This window comes from Cervus canadensis, chromosome 27 (assembly GCF_019320065.1).
Source record: "Cervus canadensis isolate Bull #8, Minnesota chromosome 27, ASM1932006v1, whole genome shotgun sequence".
Classification (NCBI taxonomy): domain Eukaryota; kingdom Metazoa; phylum Chordata; class Mammalia; order Artiodactyla; family Cervidae; genus Cervus; species Cervus canadensis.
In genome coordinates this window covers 1,337,745-1,361,458 of record NC_057412.1, presented here as the reverse complement: position 1 = coordinate 1,361,458, position 23,714 = coordinate 1,337,745, and the positions used below count along the sequence as shown (strand labels likewise).

The following is a 23,714-nucleotide window of genomic DNA, read 5'->3' as shown; positions in this document are numbered from 1 at the left end:
ATCATTAGGGATCGGTGGGATGCTCCCCAAAGCCGAGTTCCCAGATGCCAGCCTTGGGTCAGCCTTGCAAACATGGCCTTTCTAAGGACAGCAGTCTCAGGCCTAAACAGTAGCTCTTCTCTGTAGTTTGTGATTCTTCTGGAAAAGTCAATTGGCTGCTGAAATAAACTCAGAAAAGAATAGTGTTGGGACTCCCTTGGCAGTCCAGTGCTTAAGAATCTGCCTTCCAAGGCAAGGAGCCTGGGCTCCATCCCAGGTCAGGCAACTAACTTAAGAATCTGCCTTCCAAGGCAAGGAACCTGGGCTCCATCCCAGGTCAGGGAACTAAGATCCCATGTGCTGCAGCTAAGACCCAACACAGCCAGATAAATAGATAATTTTTTTTTTTAAGAAAGGCATATTGTCCTTAAAATTACCTTTTTTAAAAAAATTATTTTTTATTTTAAAAATACTTTTGGCTGTGCCACACAGCTTGCAGGAACTTAGCTCCTCGACCATGAATTGAACCCAGGCCATGACTGTGAAAGCACCGAGTCCTAAACCACTGGGCTACCACGGAATTCTCTGAATTTGCTTTAGGAGGCGTCATGAGTAAAAGTTGTTTCTTCTCTGCCCTGGCAGTCATCATCGTTAAACAGGAGGGGAAAAAGTTTTGAATCCTCTGTAATCCTACTGTTCAAATATAGTACGGTCATTTATATTTTTAAAAATAAGATCATGTCCTATAAACTGTTGAATGATCCACCTTTTTTTCAGTCAACATACATAATAAGCCACTTTATCTCCGCATTCTGAAGCATGTGTTACATGCCACCATTTCAAATGGTTGTAGTGTATTCTGCGTTTGTGCTCAGTCGTGTCTGACTCTGTGTGACCCCATGGACTGTAGCCTGGCAGGCTCCTCTGTCCATGGGATTTCCCAGGCAAGAATACCAGGGTGGGTTGCCATTTCCTCCTCTAGGGGATCTTCCCTACCCAGGGATCAAACCTGCGTCTCCTGGTCTCCTGCATTGGCAGGCGGGTTCCTTACCACTAGCACCACCAGGGAAGCCCTAGTGTTTTCTACTGTATCTCCCAACAGGAAAGCAGTCCTTTAGGAGAAATCTGATATTGCCATAGTGTGTGGTATCTTTTTCTCATTTCCCTGTAGAACAGTGACAGTTTGTCCGGAATGAGAGAGGGACCATTGACCAAACATGTGGAGGTGACAAACTGGAGGGAGGTAATGGCGGGGAGGGAGAGAGGGGACAAGATCCTCTAAGAATTTGGGACCCAGCTCTTCCCTGATGACATAAACCTCTAGGACCATGTTCACCAAAACTATAAAGGGAATCAGCACAACGAAGCAGATTTGGAACCCAAGGAACATTATTTCCCAGAATGCCCTTTTCCCCTTTGTTCACTGACTGACTTGAAGCTGTAGACGAGACTAACCACGAAATATACAATGCTCATTTCAAAGGATAAAATTTCGTCCTGGAAACTGGGATTTGCTAAATTCCAGCTCTGGACCCCGGAGAAGGCAATGGCACCCCACTCCAGTACTCTTGCCTGGAAAATCCCATGGATGGAGGAGCCTGGTAGGCTGCAGTCCATGGGGTCGCGAAGAGTCAGACACGACTGAGCGACTTCACTTTCACTTTTCACTTCCATGCATTGGAGAAGGAAATGGCAACCCACTCCAGGGTTCTTGCCTGGAGAATCCCAGGGACGGGGGAGCCTGGTGGGCTGCCGTCTATGGGGTCTCACAGAGTCGGACACGACTGAAGCGACTTAGCAGCAGCAGCAGCAGCTCTGGACCCTCCGTTGCTGCAGTGAGGCTTCAGATCTCACAGCCAGAAACACAGCTCTAATGCCATCAGCATGTTTCTCAACACTGCTCCCCAGTTTTCACATGTGAAATTTGTCGGCTGTAAGCATTATATGTATAAAATTGGTATTCTGTCTCTTTAAAAGCAGAATTGCCTTATTGTTTGGTTACTGTGTTTAGTATGAATTTGAGGAAACTGGAGAAGATGGAAGGGGCTTGATCACACCCGTGTGGGTAATTTTCATGTGTGGTTGGTGATGCTTTTTACGCAGGTGCCACGCTGTTTCAGGAGCAACTTCATCACACTGAATGATTTAAAACCCTTAACAGTATACTGTTTTCAAGTCAAGGCAGAACTGTGTTTGACCAAAGAAAACGTCTCTCGACCTGGACATTTAAGCAACATATCTTGCTCTGAAACAGCAGCAGATGGTAACGTACGCTTTTTTAAGTGCTTTCTGAGCTGGGAACAGAACACTCCTAAAATAGTGCAATCAGGAATTGCTTATCTGGGGAAGGGTGGTGAGTGTAGGGAGACCCAGAGAGGACGGGCTAAGACAGCAGTCCACAGTAGATATAACGAGGCAGTGATGGAATCTCCGGAACAAGAACTGCCAGATGGGTAATGCCTGCTTTGTTTTAGGATTGCCTTTGTTGTCGCTGTTGTTCAGTTGCTTAGTCGTGTCCGACTCTTTGTGACCCCAGAGACCGCAGTGTGCCAGGCTTCCCTGTCCTTCACTGTCTCCTGGAGTCTGCTCAAACTCATGTCTGTTGAGTCAGTGATGCCTTCCAACCATCTTATCCTCTATCGCCCCCTTCTCCTGCCCTCAAACTTTCCCAGAATCAGGGTCTTTTCTAGTGAGTCGGCTCTTCACATCAGGTGGCCAAAATATTGGAGCTTCAGCCTCAGCATCAGTCCTTCCAATGAATATTCAGGGTTAATTTCCTTTAGGATGGACTGGTTTGATCTCCTTGCAGTCCAAGGGACTCTCAAGAGTTCAATAAAGCATACAGGGTTGGGTGGAAGAGAGGCAGTATCCATTCATTTTCCTAGGACATCAACTGTATTTATGCAGTGGTGGATGAGAAATTACCTGATGTTTATAACATGTGTGAGTCATCTTGTTCATTTTTCTGTTGTCTCTTTAGCCTCTGTCAAGCTTCAACAAGACATCCTGGCCGCCGCGACAACCTTTTTGGTGCTGTTGGTGGTGGTAGGGTCCTGTCTCTTCCTGGTTCTGAAATACAGAGGCCTGGTTAAACACTGGTTTCACTCTCCGCCAAGCATTCCATCACAGATAGAAGAGGTATGTGTGTACACATCCACAGGGGTGACTTGTCAGTCTTTCTTGCCCCCAGTAACACCTAAGAGTAGGACAGTGGACAAAGCCACAGACGCAGAGATCGGAGTTAAAAGTGGTACTTGGTTATTTGTACACTCATCTTCATAGCAGCATTATTCACCATAGCCAAAAGGTAGAAACTCCCCTAATGTCCACTGACAGATGAATGGATAAATAAAATGTGGTGGGAATTCCCTGGTGGTCCAGTGGTTGGGATTTGGCACTTTCACTGCCATGACCCTGGGGTTCAATCCCTGGTCAGGGAACTAAGATTCCTGCAAGCCTCATGGTTCACCCAACCTCCCCCGCCCCGAAAAAAAAAAAGATGTGGTATATACATATGAATGGAATGTTACTCAGCCTTAAAAAAAGAAGGGAATTCTGAGACATGCTACGATAGGGATGAACCTTGAGAACATTACGATCAGGGAAATAAACTACTTACAAAATGACAAATACTACTCGATTGCACGTATTTGAGCACTTAAGAGTACTCCCGTTCACAGAACCAGAATGTAGAATAGAGGTTGCCTGGGTCTGGGGGGAGGGAGGGAGGAAATGGGGACTTCATGTTTAACGGGGACAGTTTCAGTTTTACTGTGAAAAAAAATGAAAAAAGTTCTAGAGACAGATGGTGGTGATGGTTGCCCAGCAATGTGAATACACTTCACACTACTGAACTGCATGCTTATAAAGGGTCAAGACGGTAAATTTTATGTTATGTGTTTGTTGTTGTTGCTTAGTTGCTCGGTCGTGTCCGACTCTGCGAGCCCACGGGCTGTAGCCCGCCAGACTCCTCTTTCCATGGGATTCTCCAGGCAAGAATACTGGAGTGGGTTCCATGCCCTCCTCCAGGGGATCTTCCCCACCCAGGGATCGAACCCAGGTCTCCTGCACTGGCAGGTGGAGTCTTTACACTGAGCCACCAGGAAAGCCCCTATGTTATATGCACTTTTCCAGAATTAAATTTTTTTTTAATGGCACAAGGTTGGCAAAAAGATGGCCTAGTCTGGCCCCGCCAGGAGATCAGCCTTGGTAGGTCCCACTGGAGACAACACATCAATCCCAGGTTTTTGGATACTGCCCCAGGGAGCCTGGCTAGAGGTCACGGACCAGTGGAGACTCTAGTCAAGAGCATGAGCTTTGGGTCAGACAGTATGCACACAGGAGGATTCTAGAGTAAACACACCCAGAGCCGTGAGCTCAAAGCCTTGCATGCCTAGTGCACGAGCCATGTTACTTTAAAGAATTTAAGAAAGAAAAGTAGAATGGGGGGACCTTGTTATTCAGTTGCTAAGTCACGTCCAGCCCTTTGCAGGCCCATGAACCACAGCACACCAGGCTTCCCTGTCCTTCACTGTCTCCCGGAGTTTGCTCAAACTCATGTCCATTGAGTCAGTGATGCCATCCAACCAGCTTATCCTCTTACCCTCAGTCTTTCCAAGCATCAGGGTCTTTTCCAACAAGTCGACTCTTTGCATCAGGTGGTCAAAGTATTGGAGCTTCAACTTCAGCACCAGTCCTTTCAACTTTAGGATTGACTGGTTTGATCTCCTTGCTGTCCAAGGGATTCTCAAAAGTTATATCCAGCACTCCAGTTTGAAAGCATCAATTCTTTGGTGCTCAGCCTTCTTTATAGTTCAGTGGGTCTTACAGAATCTCTTGTTTTCCTGCCCAACAACCCCCCACCCTGATCCCACCCCAGGCTCAGTGAGGCAGCCAGGTCCTCTTGAGGACAGAGCCATTGGGACATTCTTGGGATCAGAAGCTAGCTGATAGAAGAATACTTAAAACTGTTTGCCTCTGGAGGTTTATCATTCTTCAGTAAAATCAGGATAAAAGTACTAAAAACAGAGTCTCATGTTGTTATATCTCGTCTTAAAGACAAAGTCTAGAAATAGCTGTAGTCACTTGTTTCCCTTCATATGTCATGAGCTGTTTAAAGGACACAGACATCAGGAGAAATACATGTTGAACTCCCTACTGGGACCTGCATACAGATGCTGTAGGATTCTGCTTCTATGAAGACTCTAAGTAGAATAATAGTCAAACTCATAGAAGCAGAGAGTAACAGTGGTTACCAGGGGCGAGGGGAGGTGGGGCAGGGCGTTGCTTTCAAATGGTAGGAAGTTTCAGTTATGCAAGATGAATAAGTTCTGGTTTCTGCTGTGCCAGATTGTGCTATAATTAGTACTGTGTTGTGCCATTAAAGGGGCTTCCCAGGTGGTTCGGTGGTAACGATTCCACCTACCAGTGCTGGAAGCACAGGAGACTCGGGTTCAGTCCCTGGGTTGGGAAGATCCCCTGGAGAAGGGAATGGCAGCCCACTCCAGTACTCTTGCCTGGGAAACCGCATGGACAGAGGAGCGCGGCGGGCCACAGCCCGTGGGGTTGCAAAGTGTCGGACATGACTGAGTGACCAAGCATGCACGTGCACTTCAAAATGTGTTAAGAGAGTAGAACTCAAGTTAGGTGTTCTTACCACAAAACTGCAGTAATGGCAACAAAACAACCAATTTTCCTGGTTAATACTGTCAAAATAGAATAGCTGTCAGCTCGGAGTTTTACTTGCATTAATAATCTCCATCTTGGGACTTCCCTGGCAGTCCAGTGGTTAAGACTCTGCGCTTCCATTGCAGAGAGCACAGGTTCAGTGCCTGATCAGGGATCTAAGATCCTCCATGCCATGTGATGAAGCCAAAAAAACTAAGAAACAACCCCCCCCCCCAAAAAAAAAAAAAAAAACCAACTCTGTCTCTCAGTAGAACTAGCAGCAGGGCCCCAGTGAATTTACTGCTACTTGTTTCTTTGGGGCTTGAACCTAAAATACAGAGTCTTTTGATTTGCTTTCCTGGGAAAGTGTGAAAAGTCTATATCAAAGGTCACTGAAGTTACATGAGAAAAATGACTCATGTTTCGCTTGTATTTTTGAGGTTTCGCAAGTGCACATGGCACGTTGCTGTTGCTCTTGTCAGCAGCCAGCTCTGAGCTGCTGCAGTGCAGGATCTTTCAGCGCCTCCGGGAGCCATGCAGGGGCTTCTTGGTCACTTGGTTGTGGTGGTGGCTGTTCGGTCGCTCAGTCGTGTCCGACTTCCCTGCGACCCCCCTGGACTGTAGCCCGGCAGGAAGTCCCCGGGGGATTTCCCAGGCAAGGGTACTGCAGTGGGATGCCATGCCCTCCTGCAGGGGATCTTCCTGACCCAGGGATGGAACCTGCGTCTCCTGCTTTGGCAGGCGGACTCTTTACCGCGAGCCGCCTGGGGAGCCCTTGGTAATTTGGTGATTATGTCTAAGCCCGAAGAGGAGAGAGAGGAGGCAGGAGAGACACAGCATGCTGAGGGTGTGGGTCAGCTGTTCGCACCTGCACTTGCTCATTCGCCCATGGCTGCACACTGCAGGTCCTCCGCACACATGTCTGTGTTATATAAACCACGTGTGTGTTATATAAAGCGCGTGTGTGTTATACCAAGCGTTGTGTGTTATATAAAGCATGTGTGTTATATAAACCACTTGTATGTTATATAAAGCATGTGTGTTATACCAAGCGTTGTGTGTTATAAAGCATGTGTTATATAAACCACATGTGTGTTATACAAAGCACGTGTGTTATACCAAGTGTTGTGTGTTATATAAAGCACATTTGTGTGTTAAAGCACGTGTGTGTTATACCAAGCGTGTGTTATATAAAGCATGTGTGTTATAAATCATATGTGTTATATAAACCACGTGTGTGTTATATAAAGCACGTGTGTGTTATACCAAGCGTTGTGTTATATAAAGCATGTGTGTTATAAAGCATATGTGTTATATAAACCACGTGTGTGTTATATAAAGCACGTGTGTGTTATACCAAGCGTTGTGTGTTATATAAAGCATGGGTGTTATAAAGCATATGTGTTATATAAACCACGTGTGTGTTATATAAAGCATGTGTGTTATACCAAGCGTTGTGTGTTATATAAAGCATGTGTGTGTTATATAAAGCGCGCATGTGTTATATAAAGCGTGCATGTGTTATATAAAGCTGTGTGTTACATAAAGCATGTGTGTGTTATATAAAGCACTGTGTGTTATATAAAGCATGAGTGTTTTATATAAAGCGTGTGTGTTACATAAAGCACGTGTGTGTTGTATAAAGCACGTGTGTGTTATACAAAGCAGAGACACCTAGTGGGTGGGGTAGCTGAGAAAAAAAATGCCCGTGAACTTTCCCTCTTCACCCTCACCTTGCAGGTGACCAGGAGGCTTCATTTCCTCCTTCCCTGAAAAGGTAGAATTCCAGAGACATTCCAGGTGAATAACCCACAAGCCCTCATCCAGTGCAGCAAATCAGACCTTCATTTCCCGAGTTACACAACTTACGCACCTTCAGAGTATCCCCTTGGTTGGCCCTTGGATTGGTGTGAAAGCTATTGAGATGAGGGGCATGGAGGGGTTTTCAGGTTTTTGAAGCTGTTTCATTGATAGACAGAAGTGGAAGTTACACTGAAATGAAATAGGATTGTGCCAACTCAAACTAAAGTCAAAAGGTCTGGTATCTGGAACTTACAGACTAATTATGGTTATGGTTTTCAATTTTTCAAGTATTTAAAGGATCCGGATCAGCCCATCTTAGACGCCCTGGACAAGGACAGCTCGCCAAAGGATGACGCCTGGGACTCCGTGTCCATCGTGACGTTTCCAGAGAATGAACAAGAAGGGAGTCCCCAAAGCGCTGATCCGAGCCACCAGCCCACGGAAGGAGTTCCCTGAGCCAAGGAAGCTGCAACGTGCCTGCAGGACGGGGTGGAGCCCCTTGCTCCTTAGTCCCGTCACAAAAAGACCCGGGGGTGCCTGGGAAGAAGTCAGTTGTGGGAGAGACAAACTTATTTTTTTAAACTAGTGAAAGTCATTCAGTCATGTCCAACTCTTGGTGACCCATGGACTATACAGTGCATGGAGTTCTCAAGGCCAGAATACTGGAGTAGGTAGCCTTTCCCTTCTCCAGGGGATCTTCCCAACCCAGGGATCAAACCAGGGTCTCCCGCATTGCCCGCAGATTCTTTACGAACTGAGCCACAAGGTTTAAATCCTGCAAGTTTCTAGACTGATTCTGCATACCAAAAAAAAAAAAAAAAAGATTTTGCTTAAACACTAAAAAGGCATGTAATTATTAGCAAACAGGCTGTGACACCCCTGTGATATTTCAGACATTGTTTCCTGGGCTGGGTGGTCAGGAGACGGGGTCCTCTCCTTGGTTCTGGCAAGGACTTGGGGCCCTTTGGGCAGGTCACGGAACCTGTCCCACCCTCTCCCAACAAGGGACACTGAGTGGCCCTTGACACCCAGTCTCCCTGCTTAAAATGTAATTAATCCTGTAAATACTTTTCTAGTAATTTAAGGGACTTCTTTTTTTCCAAACTAGAAATAAAAGACTGTTTCATTAATTTTTATAAGCCTGTATAGGGACATGCCTGGTGATCCAGTGGTTAAGACTCCGTACTTCTGGTGCTGGAAATGGTGGGTTTGACCGCTGGTCGGGGAACTAAGATCCCCGAACAGTGTGGCCAAAAACTGTAAATAAATAGACATTTGAAAGTCTGTGAAGGTTTTCCTCTCTACCTTCTTTATTTTAGCCTCTTTTCTGCAGGGTTTCAGCTTTTTGCTATGATGCTATCTAAAACTTTGTTTTCTTAGGTAATGCCCAGCAGACTCAGCCAGAGGCCACGCAGCAAGAACTTCTGACTTGTATCACTGGATCGCTTGAAAAGTTAGGAAGGGGGTTTTGCAGAAGCTGCATCAGCACTGCATTCATAGCGTGATGTGTTGCACTGAGCAAGGCATGTCAAGGGAGCAAGCTCGTGGCCAACAGTGTATCCACTGGGCTGCTGGCCTTCTCATGGGGCAAGTATTGGTGGGCTAAAAATCCACTTATCTGATTCCTGAGGTTTAGGAAACGGATGCGTCACTTCACGCCTCCCCTCCAACACACATAGAAAGTGACATGTTGCCGTAAGCTCTGCTTCACAAAGAAGCCCCCATGGGTAGCCTAATCTTGACAATGGGAAGTAGGGATGCTGATGGCAGGTCCTTGAAGTACCTAGGACTGGTTGATGGAACCGCCTGCTGTCTCAGGTGGGCCCTGTACCTCTGGTGAGGTACTGGCCCTTGGGCTGACTTTCTAACCAACCATTGTGACCCCTGCCATCCAGGGTGACGAGGGGCAAGGACACCCACCCACAGCTGCCCCCCACCCACCCCAGGAGAGTCCCCCTTATGAGATGTCTACTTTATAAATCAGCTTCACCTTGAGTTGAGACAGGGTTGGAGAGAGAGCTGTCATTCAACTGTTCAGTCATGTCCGACTCTGCGACCCCATGGACTGCAGCACACCAGGCTTCCCTGTCCATCACCAACTACCGGAGTTAGTAGAGGGCAATTGTAAAGACCGCCCTCAAACCATTTAGGAAATTGAGGATATGAGCGCTTCCTCTGCTGGGCCTTAAGATGCAGCTGGTTGCGGTAGGGAGAACATGTGTACAGCAGGAAGAAAACCGGCTAAAAGTCAGTCCAGCAGGAAGGGGGCAGATACACTGTTGGGAATCAGCTCTTCTGTGCCACCCTCCACAAAAGGAGGTGTCAGCTAGTCAGGGGCAGGCAGGCTGGTCATGGGGACTAGATTCTGATGAGGCTGCAATGGGTTCAGGGCGGAGACAGTCCAATGTCCTGGGGCAGACTGGGTGGGGTTCAGGCCCAGCTTCAGCGAGTGACAGACTCAGAGTTCAAGCGCAGGGCCAGCGCTCTGACTAGGTGCCAATCAGGGGCCAGGCTCGCGTAGGGAAGGGGCTATGCTGACACCCAACTGGCTTCACCGAAGGCCTCTCGGGGCCTCCCCATCCTTCCTTAGTAAACATGGGGCTGGCCTGTTATACAGAAGGACACAGGAGCCTGATGGACTATAGTCCATGGGGTCACAAAGGGTCAGACACAGCTGAGCAACTGAGCACGCATGCACGCACGTCCATAGTGAAAGTGAAAGTGCAAGTCACTCAGTCGTGTCCGACTCTTTGCGACCCCGTGGACTATACAGTCCGTGGAATTCTCCAGGCCAGAATACTGGAGTGGGTAGCCTTTCTCTTCTCCAGGGGATCTTCCCAACCCAGGGAGTGAACCCAGGTCTCCCGCACTGCAGGCAGATCCTTTACCAGCTGAGCCACCAGGGAACTTTCATTGAGACCCGGTGACACTTATTCAATTTATGTGTAGCCTGTGGCTGCTTTTGTGCTGCAGGGCGGAACTGAATCGTTGCAAGAGCTTGTTTGCCTGCAAAGCCAAAATATTCGCTACCTGAACCCTTACAGAAAGTCTGATGACCTCTGATCTGTACATGAAGTGTTATGTTGTAGAGGAGAAAAGAGACTTACTCCCATTATTTAGATTTATACAGTTACAGAAGGTCCCTACAAGACCCCACCCCATTTGATGCTGAGACTGTTTAATTCAAGGGTCATATATTACATGGGAGGAGGGGTACTTGATGCTTGCATGTATTCTATAAAGTACATTATGGAATATGTACTAGGAAAGGCTGGAGGTCATTTAGGCGTAGGAAGATCAGTGGAGAAACATAGGCCCTAGATCAATGCTAGGTCGCCCAGAGATAACAGGCGAGTTGGATCAAGGCCACTACGAGCTCACACATGACTGCTACGTGCATTACATAAAGACCCGGTCCTTCAAGACTGTTTTGTGCCAGGAGTTTTAAGTCAACATAGGATGTTCTGGGCCGTCATTGTGAATAGCGCCCCCTGGGGGTCCCGCAGTGCTCAGCATGCAGATTGCAGACGGTGGGGGCGGGGGGCGTGGTGGGGCGGGTAGGAGGATGTCAGGGGGTTTGGGGGGTTGGGGGATGGGGGTGGGGGTACACCTTGGGGCCATGGGAGAGGAAGCAGCCCCTCTTGCTCTGGGGGGTACTAAGGCCAGCAGGATGAGGAGCTGATGGGCATGAGGGCACAGAGGGGAGAACCCCAGGTGGGACGTGGGGGTGAGGGACGTGCAGAGAAGGGAGACTGTCCACATCCGTAGGTCACCCATTGATGTTCGCTCACTCACTGAAGAAACCACAGCTGCCCTCTCACTCAGAAACTGCCAGTGTGGACAACAGCTCGGGTCCTAGCCTGTGCTCGGGGCGTCTGCCTTTGTTGACTTCTATTTCATTCATCATCATTTATCTCAGTTCACAGGGTGTTTAAAAGTCTGCATAGCCACTAAGTTACACTGCTTTCAGCTACCGGAAAACAACTGTGTATCCCTAAGGGGCTCCAGGGCTCTCCAGAATAAAGGTGCTTTATGCCAGAAAGCCTGTGTATTAGGCAAGAACCTCCTAAACCATCCCTACTGTTCGGTGACAGTGTGAATCCACGCAGGCATCTTCCCATGGAGCAGTCAGGCTTCTGGCTCCTTGGTGTGCTCACGGGCCCTCTGATGGGAACACGGTGGAAGTCGCCTTGTCCTCCTTGCTTCCAGCTACTGGTGACTGAGGAAGGCCAGCTGCGTCAGGAGGGCGCAGACCCGCGGGTCCGAGAGGGTACCTGGGGCAGCGCCCGACTGGTGGAGGGAGCTGGTCGGTGCTGTTCACGGGCGCTCTAGGGAGACTGAGAAGGATGCCACCTAAAAGAACAGAGTACAGGCAGGAGGGGCTGCTCCAGGCCCCCTCCCCCATTTATTTATTAAAAAAAAGGAGGGTGAGGTAGACCCCCAGGGTTTCTTTACAAAGATCTATCTAGTTGAAACCTAAATGTCCACTGACACAGGAATGGATAAAGAAGATGTGGTATATATATATAGTGAAATATTCAGTTCAGTTCAGTTGCTAAGTAGTATCCAACTCTTTGCAACCCCATGGACTGTAACACACCAGGCCTCCCTGTCCAGTTTACTCAAACTTATGTCCATTGAGTTGGTGATGCCACCCAACCATCTCACCCTTTGTCGTCCCCTTCACCTCCTGCCTTCAATCTTGCCCAGCATCACGGTCTTCTCCAATGAGTCAGTTCTTCGCAACAGGTGGCCAAAGTATTGGAGTTTCAGCTTCAGCATCAGTCCTTCCAATGAATATTCAGGACTGATTTCCTTTAGGATTGACTGGTTGGATCTCCTTGCCATCCAAGGGACCCTCAAGAGTCTTCTCCAACACCACAGTTCAAAAGCATCAATTCTTTGGTGCTCAGCTTTCTTTATAGTCCAACTCTCACATCCATACACGACTATTGGAAAAACCATAGCTTTGACTAGACGGACCTTTCTTGGTAAAGTAGTCTCTGCTTTTGAATATGCAGTCTAGGTTGGTCATAACTTTTCTTCCAAGGAGCCAGTGTCTTTTAATTTCATGCCTGCAGTCACCATCTGCAGTAATTTTGGAGCCCCCCAAAATACAGTATCTCACTGTTCCCATTGTTTCCTCATCTATTTGCCATGAAGTGATGGGACTGGATGCCATGATCTTAGTTTTCTGAATGCTGAATTTTAAGCCAACTTTTTCACCCTCCTCTTTCACTTTCATCAAGAGGCTCTTTAGTTCTTCACCTTCTGCCATAAGGATGGTGTCACCTGTACATCTTGATATTTTTCTTGGCAGCCTTGCCCCAGTGTGTGCTTCCTCCAGCTGGCATTCTGCATGATGTCCCTGCACACGAGTTAAACAAGCAGTTGGACAGCATGAAGCTTTGACACACCCCTTTCTCGATTTGGAGCCAGTCTGTTGTTCCACGCCCAGCTCTAACTGTTGCTTCCTGGCCTGCAGATAGGTTTCTCAGGAGGCAGGTCAGGTGGTCTGGTATTCCCATCTCTTGAAGAATTTTCCACAGTTTGTTGTGATCCACACAGTCAAAGACTTTTGGTGTAGTCAATAAAGCAGAAATAGATGTTTTTCTGGAACTCTCACTCTTTTGATGATCCAGCAGATATTGACAATTTGATCTCTGGTTCCTCTGCCTTTTCTAAAGCCAGTTCGAACATCTGGAAGTTCACGATTCATGTACTGTTGAAGCCTGGCTTGGAGAATGTTGAGCATTAGTTTGTTAGCATGTGAGATGAGTGCAATTGTGCAATAGTTTGAATATTTTTTGGCATTGCCTTTCTTTGGGATTGGAATGAAAACTGACCTTTTCCAGTCCTGTGGCCACTGTGGAGTTTTCCAAATTTGCTGGCATATTGAGTGCAGCACTTTCACAGCATCATTCTTTAGGATTTGACACAGCTCAACTGGAATTTCATCACCTCCACTAACTTTGTAGTGATGCTTCCAAAGGCTCATTTGACTTCATATTCCAGGATGTCTGGCTCTATGTGAATGACCACACCATCATTAAGACCTTTTTTGTATAGTTCTTCTGTGTATTCTTGCCACCTCTTCTTAATATCTTGTGCCTCTGTTAGGCCCATACCATTTCTGTCCTTTATTGTGCCCATCTTTGCACGAAATGTTCCCCTGGTATCTCTAATTTTCTTGAAGAGATCTCCGTCTTTCCCATTCTATTGTTTTCCTCTATTTCTTTGCATTGTTCACTTAAGAAGACTTTCTTATGTCTCCTTGCTATTCTCTGGAACTCTGCATTCCTATGGGTGTATCTTTCCTTTTCTCCTTTGCCTTTCACTTCTCTTCTCAGCTATTTTTAAGGCCTCTTCAGACAACCATTTTGTCTTTTGGCATTTCTTTTTCTTGGGTATGATTTTGATCACTGCCTCCTATACAGTGTTTTGTTTTGTTTTTATTTTTTAATTTTTTTTTCTGTTTTGGTGGAAATATAACCAAAATTTTGTGGGTTTTTTTTTTTCATTTATTTTTATTAGTTGGAGGCTAATTACAATATTGTAGTGGTTTTTGCCATACATTGACATGAATCAGCCATGGCTATACAGTGTTATGAACCTCCACCCATAGTTCTTCAGGCACTCTATCAGATCTAATCCCTTGAATCTATTTGTCACTTCCACTGTATAATCATAAGGGATTTGATTTAGGTCATACCTGAATGGTCTAGTGGTTTTCCCTACTTTCTTCAATTTAAGTCTGAATTTGGCAATAAGGAGTTCATGATCTGAGTCAGCTCCCAGTCTTGTTTTTGCTGACTGTATAGAGCTGCCCCATCTTTGGTTGCAAAGAATATGGTCAATCTGATTTTGGTATTGACCATCTGGTGATGTCCACGTGTAGAGTCTTCTCTTGTGTTGTTGGAAGAGGGCGTTTGCTATGACCAGTATGTTCTCTTGGCAAAACTGTTAGCCTTTGCCCTGCTTCGTTTCGTACTCCAAGGCCAAATTTGCTTGTTACTCCAGGTAACTCTTGACTTCCTACTTTTGCATTCCAGTCCCCTATGATTTAAAGGACATCTTTTTGGGGTGTTAGTTCTAAAAGGTCTTGTACGTCTTCATAGAACCATTTGATTTCAGCCTCTTCAGCTTTACTGGTTGGGGCATAGATTTGGATTACTGTGATATTGAATGGTTTGCCTTGGAAGCGAACAGAGATCATTAAGTTGATTTTGAGATGGCATCCAAGTACTGCATTTCGGACTCTTTTGTTGACTATGATGGCTACTTCATTTCTTCTAAGGGATTCTTGCCCAATGGAATATTACTCAGCTGCTAAAAAGAATGAAATAAGGCTATCTGCAGCAACTTGGATTATCTAGAGAGTCTCATATTGAGTGAAGTTAAGTCAGACAGGGAGAGAGAAATGTAATATGACATCCTTTATATGTTGAATCTAAAAAGAAATGATACAAATGAACTTACTTAAGAAACAGAAAGAGACTTACAGAAAACGAACTCAAGGTTACCGGGGGGATAAGGGATAGTTAAGGACTTTGGGAAGGCTATGTACACACTGCTATATTTAAAATGGACAACCAACAAGGACCCATTATGGAACTCTGCTCAATCTTATGTGCCAGCCTGGATGGGAGGGTGGTTTGGGGGAGAATGGATGCATGCATATGTATGGCAGAGTCCCTTCACTGTTCACAACACTGTCAATCAGCTACACCCCAGTACAAAATGTTTTTGGTGTTAAAAAAAATAAAAATAAAACATAATCACTTGCAAAAGATATTAACTAGTGAAATTAATATAATCAATTAATGTAACTATATTGCACTTTAATTAGTGGTGTGAATTAATAATTTATAATGAACATGAATTAGACTGCTTCCCTGGTGGCTCAGATGGTAAAGAATCCGCCTGCAATGCTGGAGATCTGGGTTCAACCCCTGGGTTGGGAAGATCCCCTGGAGGAGGGCATGGCAACCCACTCCAGCGTTCTTGCCTGGAGAATCCCCATGGACAGAGGAGCCTGGCAGGCTATGGGGTTGCCATGGGGACCCCAGTCCATGGGGTCGCAAAGAGTCGGACATGACTGAGCGATTAAGCACAGCAAGAGGGGGCTTCCCGGGGGGGTCATGGTGACGAGTCCACCTGCATGTGCAGCAGACACAGATTCGATCCCTGAGCTGGGAAAGTCCTACATACCGTGGGACAACTAAGCCCAAGTGCCACAGCTACTGAGCCGGTGTTCTAGAGCCTGTGTTCCACAACGAGACACCACCAAAATGAGAAGCCGGTGCACCGCAACTACAGAGTAGCCCCTGCTCTCCACAACTACAGAAAACCCTCAGAGCAACAAAGACCTAGTAGAGCCAAAAATAAATAAATAAATAGAAGTATTTTTTTTAAAAGAGCCACTAAAGGGCCACGAACAACTAAATGCAATGTGCGATCACAGACTGGATTCTGGAACAGGAAAAAAACCTTCTTTTTCTTTACTATAAAGCATACTAGTGGGGCACTTGACAAAATTCAAATGAAGTGCTTAGTGCTATATCAACATTAACTTCCTGATTTTGGTATTGTAGAACAGTTTTGATTTGCAGAAATACACAGAAGTATTCAGGAGTAAAGAGGAATCTTGTCTGCAGCATACTGTCAAATGTCTCAGAAAAAAATATAGACTAAAGCAGTTGTGGTAAAATGTTACCATCTGGGGAAGCTAGAATTCTCTGAGTTATTTTTATAACTTTCCTGTAAATCTGAAGCTATTTCAAAATAAGTCAGTCAATCTCTACACTCCTAACTTTCATAACAGGAAATAAATATACTTTGCCTCATACTGAATCCCACTTTGTCACGTGGACAAGGTGTTCCCATGTCAAAGATTTGCTGATCTCTGCACTGGCAATAATCCACAGGGTTCCAGAAGGCTTGCCTTGCTACTCTTACTTGTAGAAATTTAAAATATCCTATTTTCTGCAGCTTAAACAATTGAAGAGGGGGCTTCCACGGTGGGACAGTGGTTAAGAATCTGCCTTGCAATGCAGGAGACACAGCTTCAATCCCTGGACCAGGGAGCCCACATGCCATGGGGCAACCAGCTACTGAGCCCGCACTCCAGAGCCCAGGAACTGCAGCTACTGAACCACATGCAGGAACCCCTGAAGGCCTCGTGCCCTACAGCCTGTGCTCATCAACCAGCAAAGCCACAATAAAAACCCCATTCACCGCAATCAGACAGTAGCTCCTGCTCTCTGCAGGGAGCAACCAAGACCCAGTGCAGCCAAGAAAAAAAAAAATGTATATGTAAGAATTGAAGAGGCATATACTATAATCGAAAACCCTACACAAAATGACTTAACCTGTGTTAAATCTGCTACGAAAGAAAGAAAAAAAAAAAAAACCACTGGCAGGCTCAAAAAAACAAACACCGCCTCCAGATTCTTTTTTTTTTTTACTTTAAATTATGCATCTTTAAAAATTTTTTTAATTTATTTTAATTGAAGGCTAATTACTTTACAATATTGTAGTGGTTTTGCCATACATTGACATGAATCAGCCATGGGGGTACATGTGTCCCCCATCCTGAACCCCCCTCCCACCTCCCTCCCATCCCATCCCTCAGGGTCATCCCAGTGCAGCAGCCCTGAGCACCCTGTCTCATGCATCGAACCTGGACTGGCGATCTGTTTCACATCTGGTAATATACATTCAACGCCATTCTCTCAGATCACCCCACCCTCGCCTCTCCCACAGGGTCCAACAGTCTGTTCTTCACATCCGTGCCTCGTTTGCTGTCTTAAGACGGCACGCCACCTTGTGACCAAAGGCTAAAAAGCCATCCAACGACAAAGGGAAAACGCCTCAGGCAAAGCCTCCAGGGAAAGAAGGACCCAGCGTTACTGATCATTTACTGTTTCCAGGCACCACGAGGCATTCTCAAACCTAGAGAAAGACAAACAGCGTGGCGTTCACACAGCTAAGTGGCAGTGGCAGAATTAGGGAAAAGTAAAACACTCTAAACCCCTTCCATCGATCGCAGCCTTGTGGCGAAGCGGCTTGCGTAACTCAGTGAAGTTAAGAGCCACACCATGCAGGGCCACCCCAGACATGGAATACATGTGTATGTACGGAGGAGTCCCTTCACTGTTCACCTGGAACTATAACAACACTGTTAACTGGCTATACCCCAATGCAAAATGTTTTTGGTGTTAATAAACATTAAAAAAAAAAAAAGACAGGTGGGTCACAGTGGAGAGTAATGACAAAACATGGTCCACTGGAGGATGGACTGGCAAACCACCCCAGTATTCTTATCCAGAGAACCCCAGGGACAGCGTGAAAAGGCAAAAAGATATGACACTGGAAGATGAGCCGCTCCTCAGGTCGGAAGGTGTCCAATATGCTTCCGGGGAAGTGCGTACTCAGTCACTCAGTCGTTCCACCTCTTTGGGACCCCACAGACCAATGCTGATGCTGAAGCTGAAACTCCAATACTCTGGCCACTTGATGGGAAGAACTGACTCATTTGAAAAGACCCTGATGCTGGGCAAGATTGAAGGCGGGAGGAGAAGGGGACGACAGAGGATGAGATGGTTGAATGGCATCACTGACTCAACGGACATGAGTTTGAGTAAATTCCAGGAGTTGGTGATGGACAGGGAGGCCTGGCATGCTGCAGTCCACGGGGTCACAAAGAGTCGGACACGACTGAGCAACTGAACTGAAATTGAGGCCTGCCAGGCTACTCTGTCTATGGGACAGAAGAATATGGAGTGGGTTGCTATTTGCTTCTCCAGGGGATCTTCCCGATCTAGGGATCGAAATCTGAGTCTCCTGCATTGGCAGGCAGATTCTTTACCACTAAGTCACCACGGCAGTCCATAGAATTGATAGTTCCTTCCTAAAAAATACAGGACACATTTTATAAAAAGCTCTAAGAAAAAAACTTTACAGAAAAAAAATTTTTAACCTAGTTCAACCAAATGTCTTCCAAGCTTCTTTGACCAGTGTACATTTTTTCCTAAAGAAATACCAAGGTTCTAGGGCAGTTCAGAAATGCTGGCTGAGGCGAGCAGGACTTCGCACTCAGGAACAAAGTGCCTGAGCATGACTCTGATCCGTGGGCAAGTCCCTTCACCTCTCAAATAAAAGTTCCTATCTCTAATTGTGAGGATGAAACGAGACCACACACAGGACATAGAAGGTTCTCCACACATGCTGGCAGGAAAAAATGCATGAGTTAGAAGCTTCCTTCAGGCATAAGGCATAGTGTTGCTTTGAGCTCAAGGCTGTGAATCAACTAGTTTAATGTAATTAAGGTGTTTTTGAGTATAAACACACATGAAGCAAGGTTATGTATTGACGGCTGAGGAAAATGTTGTGGTCGAAAGCTCACCTAACCCAGCATTTCCATCAGGAGCAGAGATTCAGAATTCACTAATTTGGTCTTGGGGAGGCTTTACAGATTCTGCCTATAGCAAATAATGAGAACTGACTGGGGCTTCCCTGGTGGCTCAGTGGTAAAGAATCTGCCTGCCAATGCAGGAGACACGGGTTTGATCCCTGATCGGGGAAGATCCCACCTGCCGCAGAGCAACAAAGCTCCAGAGCCACAACTACGAGCCTGTGCTCTAGAGCCTGGGAGCCACAACCCGAGTCCACACGCCTAGAGCCCCTGCTCTGCAATGAGAAGCCCACGCACTGCACCCAGAGAGGAGCCCTCGCTCGCTGCAACCAGAAAAAGCCCACACGGCAGCCAAGACCCAGCACGGATGAAAGTAATTTTAAAGCAAGAGAACTGACTGGATTTGGAAAGCTTGAAAGCTTAAAGCATGGCGGAAGGGAAAAGAAGAGGTGGAGAAATATTTTGGGTTTGGTCCAAATGAAATTGAGGGCAGGGGGGGAATAGAAGAGTTCACTGTCTTTAGGTATGAAAGAACCAGGATGGATATACAGTTCATTTCAAATGAAATGCACTATAATAAGGACTATTTTCATGAAAATGGGGGTGGACTGTGAAAACAAAGAAGGCGTCACAGTTTCCTTAAAACAGAACTGTTCTGGGATTAAATGAGCACGTTCTGATTTTCCTCAGTCATTTTTCAGAAAAGCACTCAACTTATCCATCATGTTAGGCTGCTCCTTTGTTTTCAAAGAAATAAGAAAAGCAATCAACAAAGGGACTAAAACAATAATCTCTACTTCAATCCTCCCAGTCTGAATAGATGATACAGTGAAGAGAGTGCTCTGAAATATGCGCACAGGCTGTTAAAACCAAACGTGACTGTTAGAGAGGGATAAAATTAGCATCAGATGTTTCTCCCTCAGGATTTATCAGGGTGTTATTTGAGATGAAACTGCCTAAAAGGAGCCCCTCGTTTTTAGTTTTTATAAACTTTAAACAGAATGAGTGTGTGGTGATAGAGTACAGAAAAAAAAAAATGGGATAAGTCTATAAGGTTGGCAGGGATTTGATGTTTGATATGAGCCAATTAAATATAAAACAGAGCAATAGAACTGCTTAAAAAAAAGTGGAGCAATAGGAAAAAAAAGGGGGGGTCAGAGTTAACATTATGTTTGAAAACCCTCCCATGGAAAACTGCAGCGAACCTAAGTTCAGTGCATCTATGTCAAACACTAAAAAAAAAAGGACTTCTCTGTAGCTCAAACGGTAAAGAATCTGCCTGCAATGCAGGAGATCAAGGTTCGATCCCTGGGTCAGGAAGATCCTCTGGATAAGGGAATGGCAACCCACTCCAGTACGCTTGCCTGGAGAACCCTATAGATAGAGAAGTCTGGCGGGCTATAGCCCATAGGGTCGCAAAGAGTCAGACACGACTGAGTGACTAACACACACGTCAAACACCCCGGGGTTTCTTGCACAAGCAGCAAATGCTATATGGCACTGATCTTCCAGTCTGCAACCTCCGCTACCTCATTACATTGATACACGTCAAAATTTTATATAACAGAAAGACGCAGCATCTACAGCAAAAACACAAGTATACAGCGAGGACTCAGAAACTGTAATTAATAAAGTATAATGCTCTGGTAATGTTGGTCTCGCACAAAGCACCAAAAGACACTTGGATTCGATAGCCACTGAACCTGTGTTAACAGGGAGATTTTAGGGGAAACACATGTACCTTTACAGGTTTACAAAGGACTCTATTCTGACTCACGGTGTCTGACAGGAGTGGATACCAACATTATCTTTTTTTTTTTAATGAGGAAACAAACAGGGAAATCAAGTGATTTGCTCCCAATTAAAAAACAAATTCATGACAGAGTGAAAAATGGAAAAAGCAGCCACTATTTCAGTCAGCCTTCCCTTCAGTAGCCTTCACACTAGCATTTCACAAATCTGAGTAGAATATATTTCTCCTGGGAATTCACTGCCGGTCCAGTGGTTGGGACTCCCCACTTTCACTGCCGAGGACCCAGGTTTCAGCCCTGGTCAGGGAACTAGAATCTCACAAGCTGAGCAGTTGTGTCCCCTGCACCCAACAGGGAGAAAAAAAAAATATATATATATATATATTTTATAAAGGGAAACCACTTCTTTGACCAGGTCCACTGGAAATGACTGAAAACTGAACAGCAAACCAAATTTTAGAGTTTGTTTTCTCCAACAGATTTAACAATATTACAATGTGTGAGAAGTAATATTTATTGTAACAAGTTACAAGGGAGTGGAACCATGTAATTAGTCTTACAATTTATTGGAAGCAAGACGGTATTTTTGAAGGAAAAAACAACAAAGAGAAAGTGATTAAACAAGATGATATCTAGACAGAGGCACAGCATTCCACAACTGCTTCATACTCTGTGCACGGTAAAACCTCAGAGAGGAGAGACACGTTAAGCAAAACACGGCTTGTGTTAGAAGCTGCATATAATATCACTAATATTATTCTGTCTTACAACAAAAGGCTCTAGAAAAGTCCCTCTGGAGGAAAAAAGTGCAACAACAAAAAAAAACCTGTTGAAAAAAAGTGCAACAAAAAAACAAAGGAAAGCCAAAGTAGAAATAAAGACCCAGCTCTCCCTTTGAAATCTCTCAGGGGAATACACACAGTGCAAATACAGTGCAAATACTCCAGCTTTTGACTGGAGTAAGAACTTTCAGGTTAAAGATGTATTTTGCAGGAAGAGTTCACCTAAAGCTCTGAAAGCTAGAGCAAAAGACAGACTTGTAGTCAAGTCATTGAGTGGATGAAATGCCTAATTTTTCACTAGGTCATAATGATCCCCTTTAGGAAGAAGTGCTTTTATCCTGAATCTAATTATTCCACTTTTTGCTATATGGTTCATGCTTTTAAACTGCAGTTGTCTTCAAACTTGCTTGATATAGAATTTTGTAATATCAGATAATAGTAGGCTGTCAAAAGACAACCATTTAAGCTGCTTTTGTTAAGAAGCATGTTGCTGAGCTGCCTAACAGTCTTTTTACATCAGCCATGTAAAACTGAGCTTATGTGATCATGTATTACCCTTTCTCAAATAAAGTCTTATTAGAGGAATTGTTTTTTAGAAGAGATTTTCAAACTAGTCCTTCGGGCATTTTTAAAAATCTTCATATAAAAGTCCACTTCTTTTATACATAAGAACAAACATTTTTCCTTTAAAAAAAAATTCATTTAAGCCAAAATAAATTACAACTTGCTAAAATACCCCTTTTAATGGCTCAGTGCTTCTTTCAGATATGTGGAGCTGTATTTTTTGCACATCTTTGAAAATCAGGCAAAGTAGTTAACGCTACAATGACCATGATGATACAACCCTGGCTCAGGAAACAGATTAAGCTTTAAGTCCTCAAGAATAAAAAGACTGACACTCCCCATCTCATCTATATAGTCTTATACTATGTACATTTTAACAATCTAATTCAATGGGAAAAAAAAGGACAGAAATTTCATAAAACTATTTAAAAACTCAGGGCATAAAAGTGTAAAGAGACAAAACATTTAACGTACAATCTATTCCATTTGGCAATGTGTAAATTATACTGAGATAAAACTCATCTACAGATAGAATAAAACAAAAGGGAAACGTGATTTGAGAAGTGCTCTCAGGTCCACAGCTCTTCAGTTCTTCCAAATTTGTAGATCAGAGTGCTGGAAAGATATTAAAATAAATCGTGAGGTAAAACCACATAGAAACACAATAGAGAATTCATTTTCTAAATATGCTTTGATGGATACCTCACTGATCCTTCCTATCAGTTTCTAAAATTTAAGACTGTGGTGCTGTTGGTCTGAATTTGCTTGTTTTATAAAGCAGTCTATGGGCCTGATGGCTGAGTTTAATATGTTCTTAAAGCCTGAAGTTACAGGATAGGACACTGGTAAGGAAAGACCACATTTCTCATCGTGGCTAGCAATAAGGTCACTCACACTCTAGGGTTCTACAATATCTGAACTACAAAAACTGAAGCATCCTAAAACAGACCATCATGCAATTTTTCATTCATTTACAGAAAGTTACTGTACAGAGTATTGGCTGGGCACGCGGCACCTGGCTGAGCAGTGGGAATGTGACTGTGAGCCAAGACTAGACAGATGTGCTCATCAGGAGAAAACCAAATCCCAACTCAGTGACTCACACGGTATCCAGAGAGAGAAATACAAGGCTCGGACCTAGTTGGAGGACAAGGTTTTCCGAAGGAAGTGATGACTGAACTGAAATTCTAAAAGAAAGGGAGTGTGGGACTTCCCTGGTGGTCCAGTGGTTAAGAGTCCACCTACCAATGCAGCAGCACGGGTTCGATCCCCAGTTCAGGGAGATCGCCCATACCACGGGGCATCTAAGCTTGTGCTCCGCAACCACGGAGCCCATGCACCCAGAGCGCATGCTCTGTCACAGAAGGGGCCACCGCAGTGAGAGGCCCACACACCACCATCAAGAGCAGCCCCCACTCCCAACAACTAGAGAAAACCTGCCCGCAGCATGAAGACCCAGGGGAGGGAGGAGGGAGGGGAAAGGGAGGGGAGGGAGGAGGGAGGGGAGGAAGAAAGACATTATCTCAGCAAGGTATGAGGGGAAGAAGGAAGGGGCAGAAAGATGGGACACTCTGGGACCAGGAGTTTGAGCTGTGGGTACACTGGCTGTGTTAGATTTCAAATGTCAGCCACTCAGGAGGGGATAAGTAAGAATCCAATACGTGGTTTAGACACAGAGATAGACATCTGTGGCTCTCTGAGTTCAGGTACTAACTGAAGTCCCCAGCAAAAAGGATCTCATCGAGAGAAAGA

General features: G+C 45.2%; 2 protein-coding genes across 3 annotated transcripts in view; one reads left to right on the top strand and one right to left on the bottom strand.

Moving 5' to 3' along the window:
* The window catches only part of IFNGR2 (interferon gamma receptor 2), a 36,066-nt gene extending 27,331 nt beyond the window's left edge, over positions 1–8,735 (top strand). For both annotated transcript variants that reach the window (XM_043448846.1, XM_043448845.1), the window contains exons 5-7: positions 2,083–2,242; positions 2,960–3,117; positions 7,738–8,735. In XM_043448846.1, the coding sequence (XP_043304781.1) occupies positions 2,083–2,242; positions 2,960–3,117; positions 7,738–7,905 (486 nt within the window). In that variant the 3' untranslated portion in view covers positions 7,906–8,735. The remainder of the gene's footprint in view (positions 1–2,082; positions 2,243–2,959; positions 3,118–7,737) is intronic.
* A 12,379-nt stretch (positions 8,736–21,114) lies between these two features.
* TMEM50B (transmembrane protein 50B) overlaps positions 21,115–23,714 on the bottom strand; it is a 39,396-nt gene continuing 36,796 nt past the window's right edge. Inside the window, exon 7 of the mRNA XM_043448901.1 lies at positions 21,115–22,577. Coding sequence (XP_043304836.1) covers positions 22,532–22,577 — 46 coding nt within the window. The 3' untranslated portion in view covers positions 21,115–22,531. The remainder of the gene's footprint in view (positions 22,578–23,714) is intronic.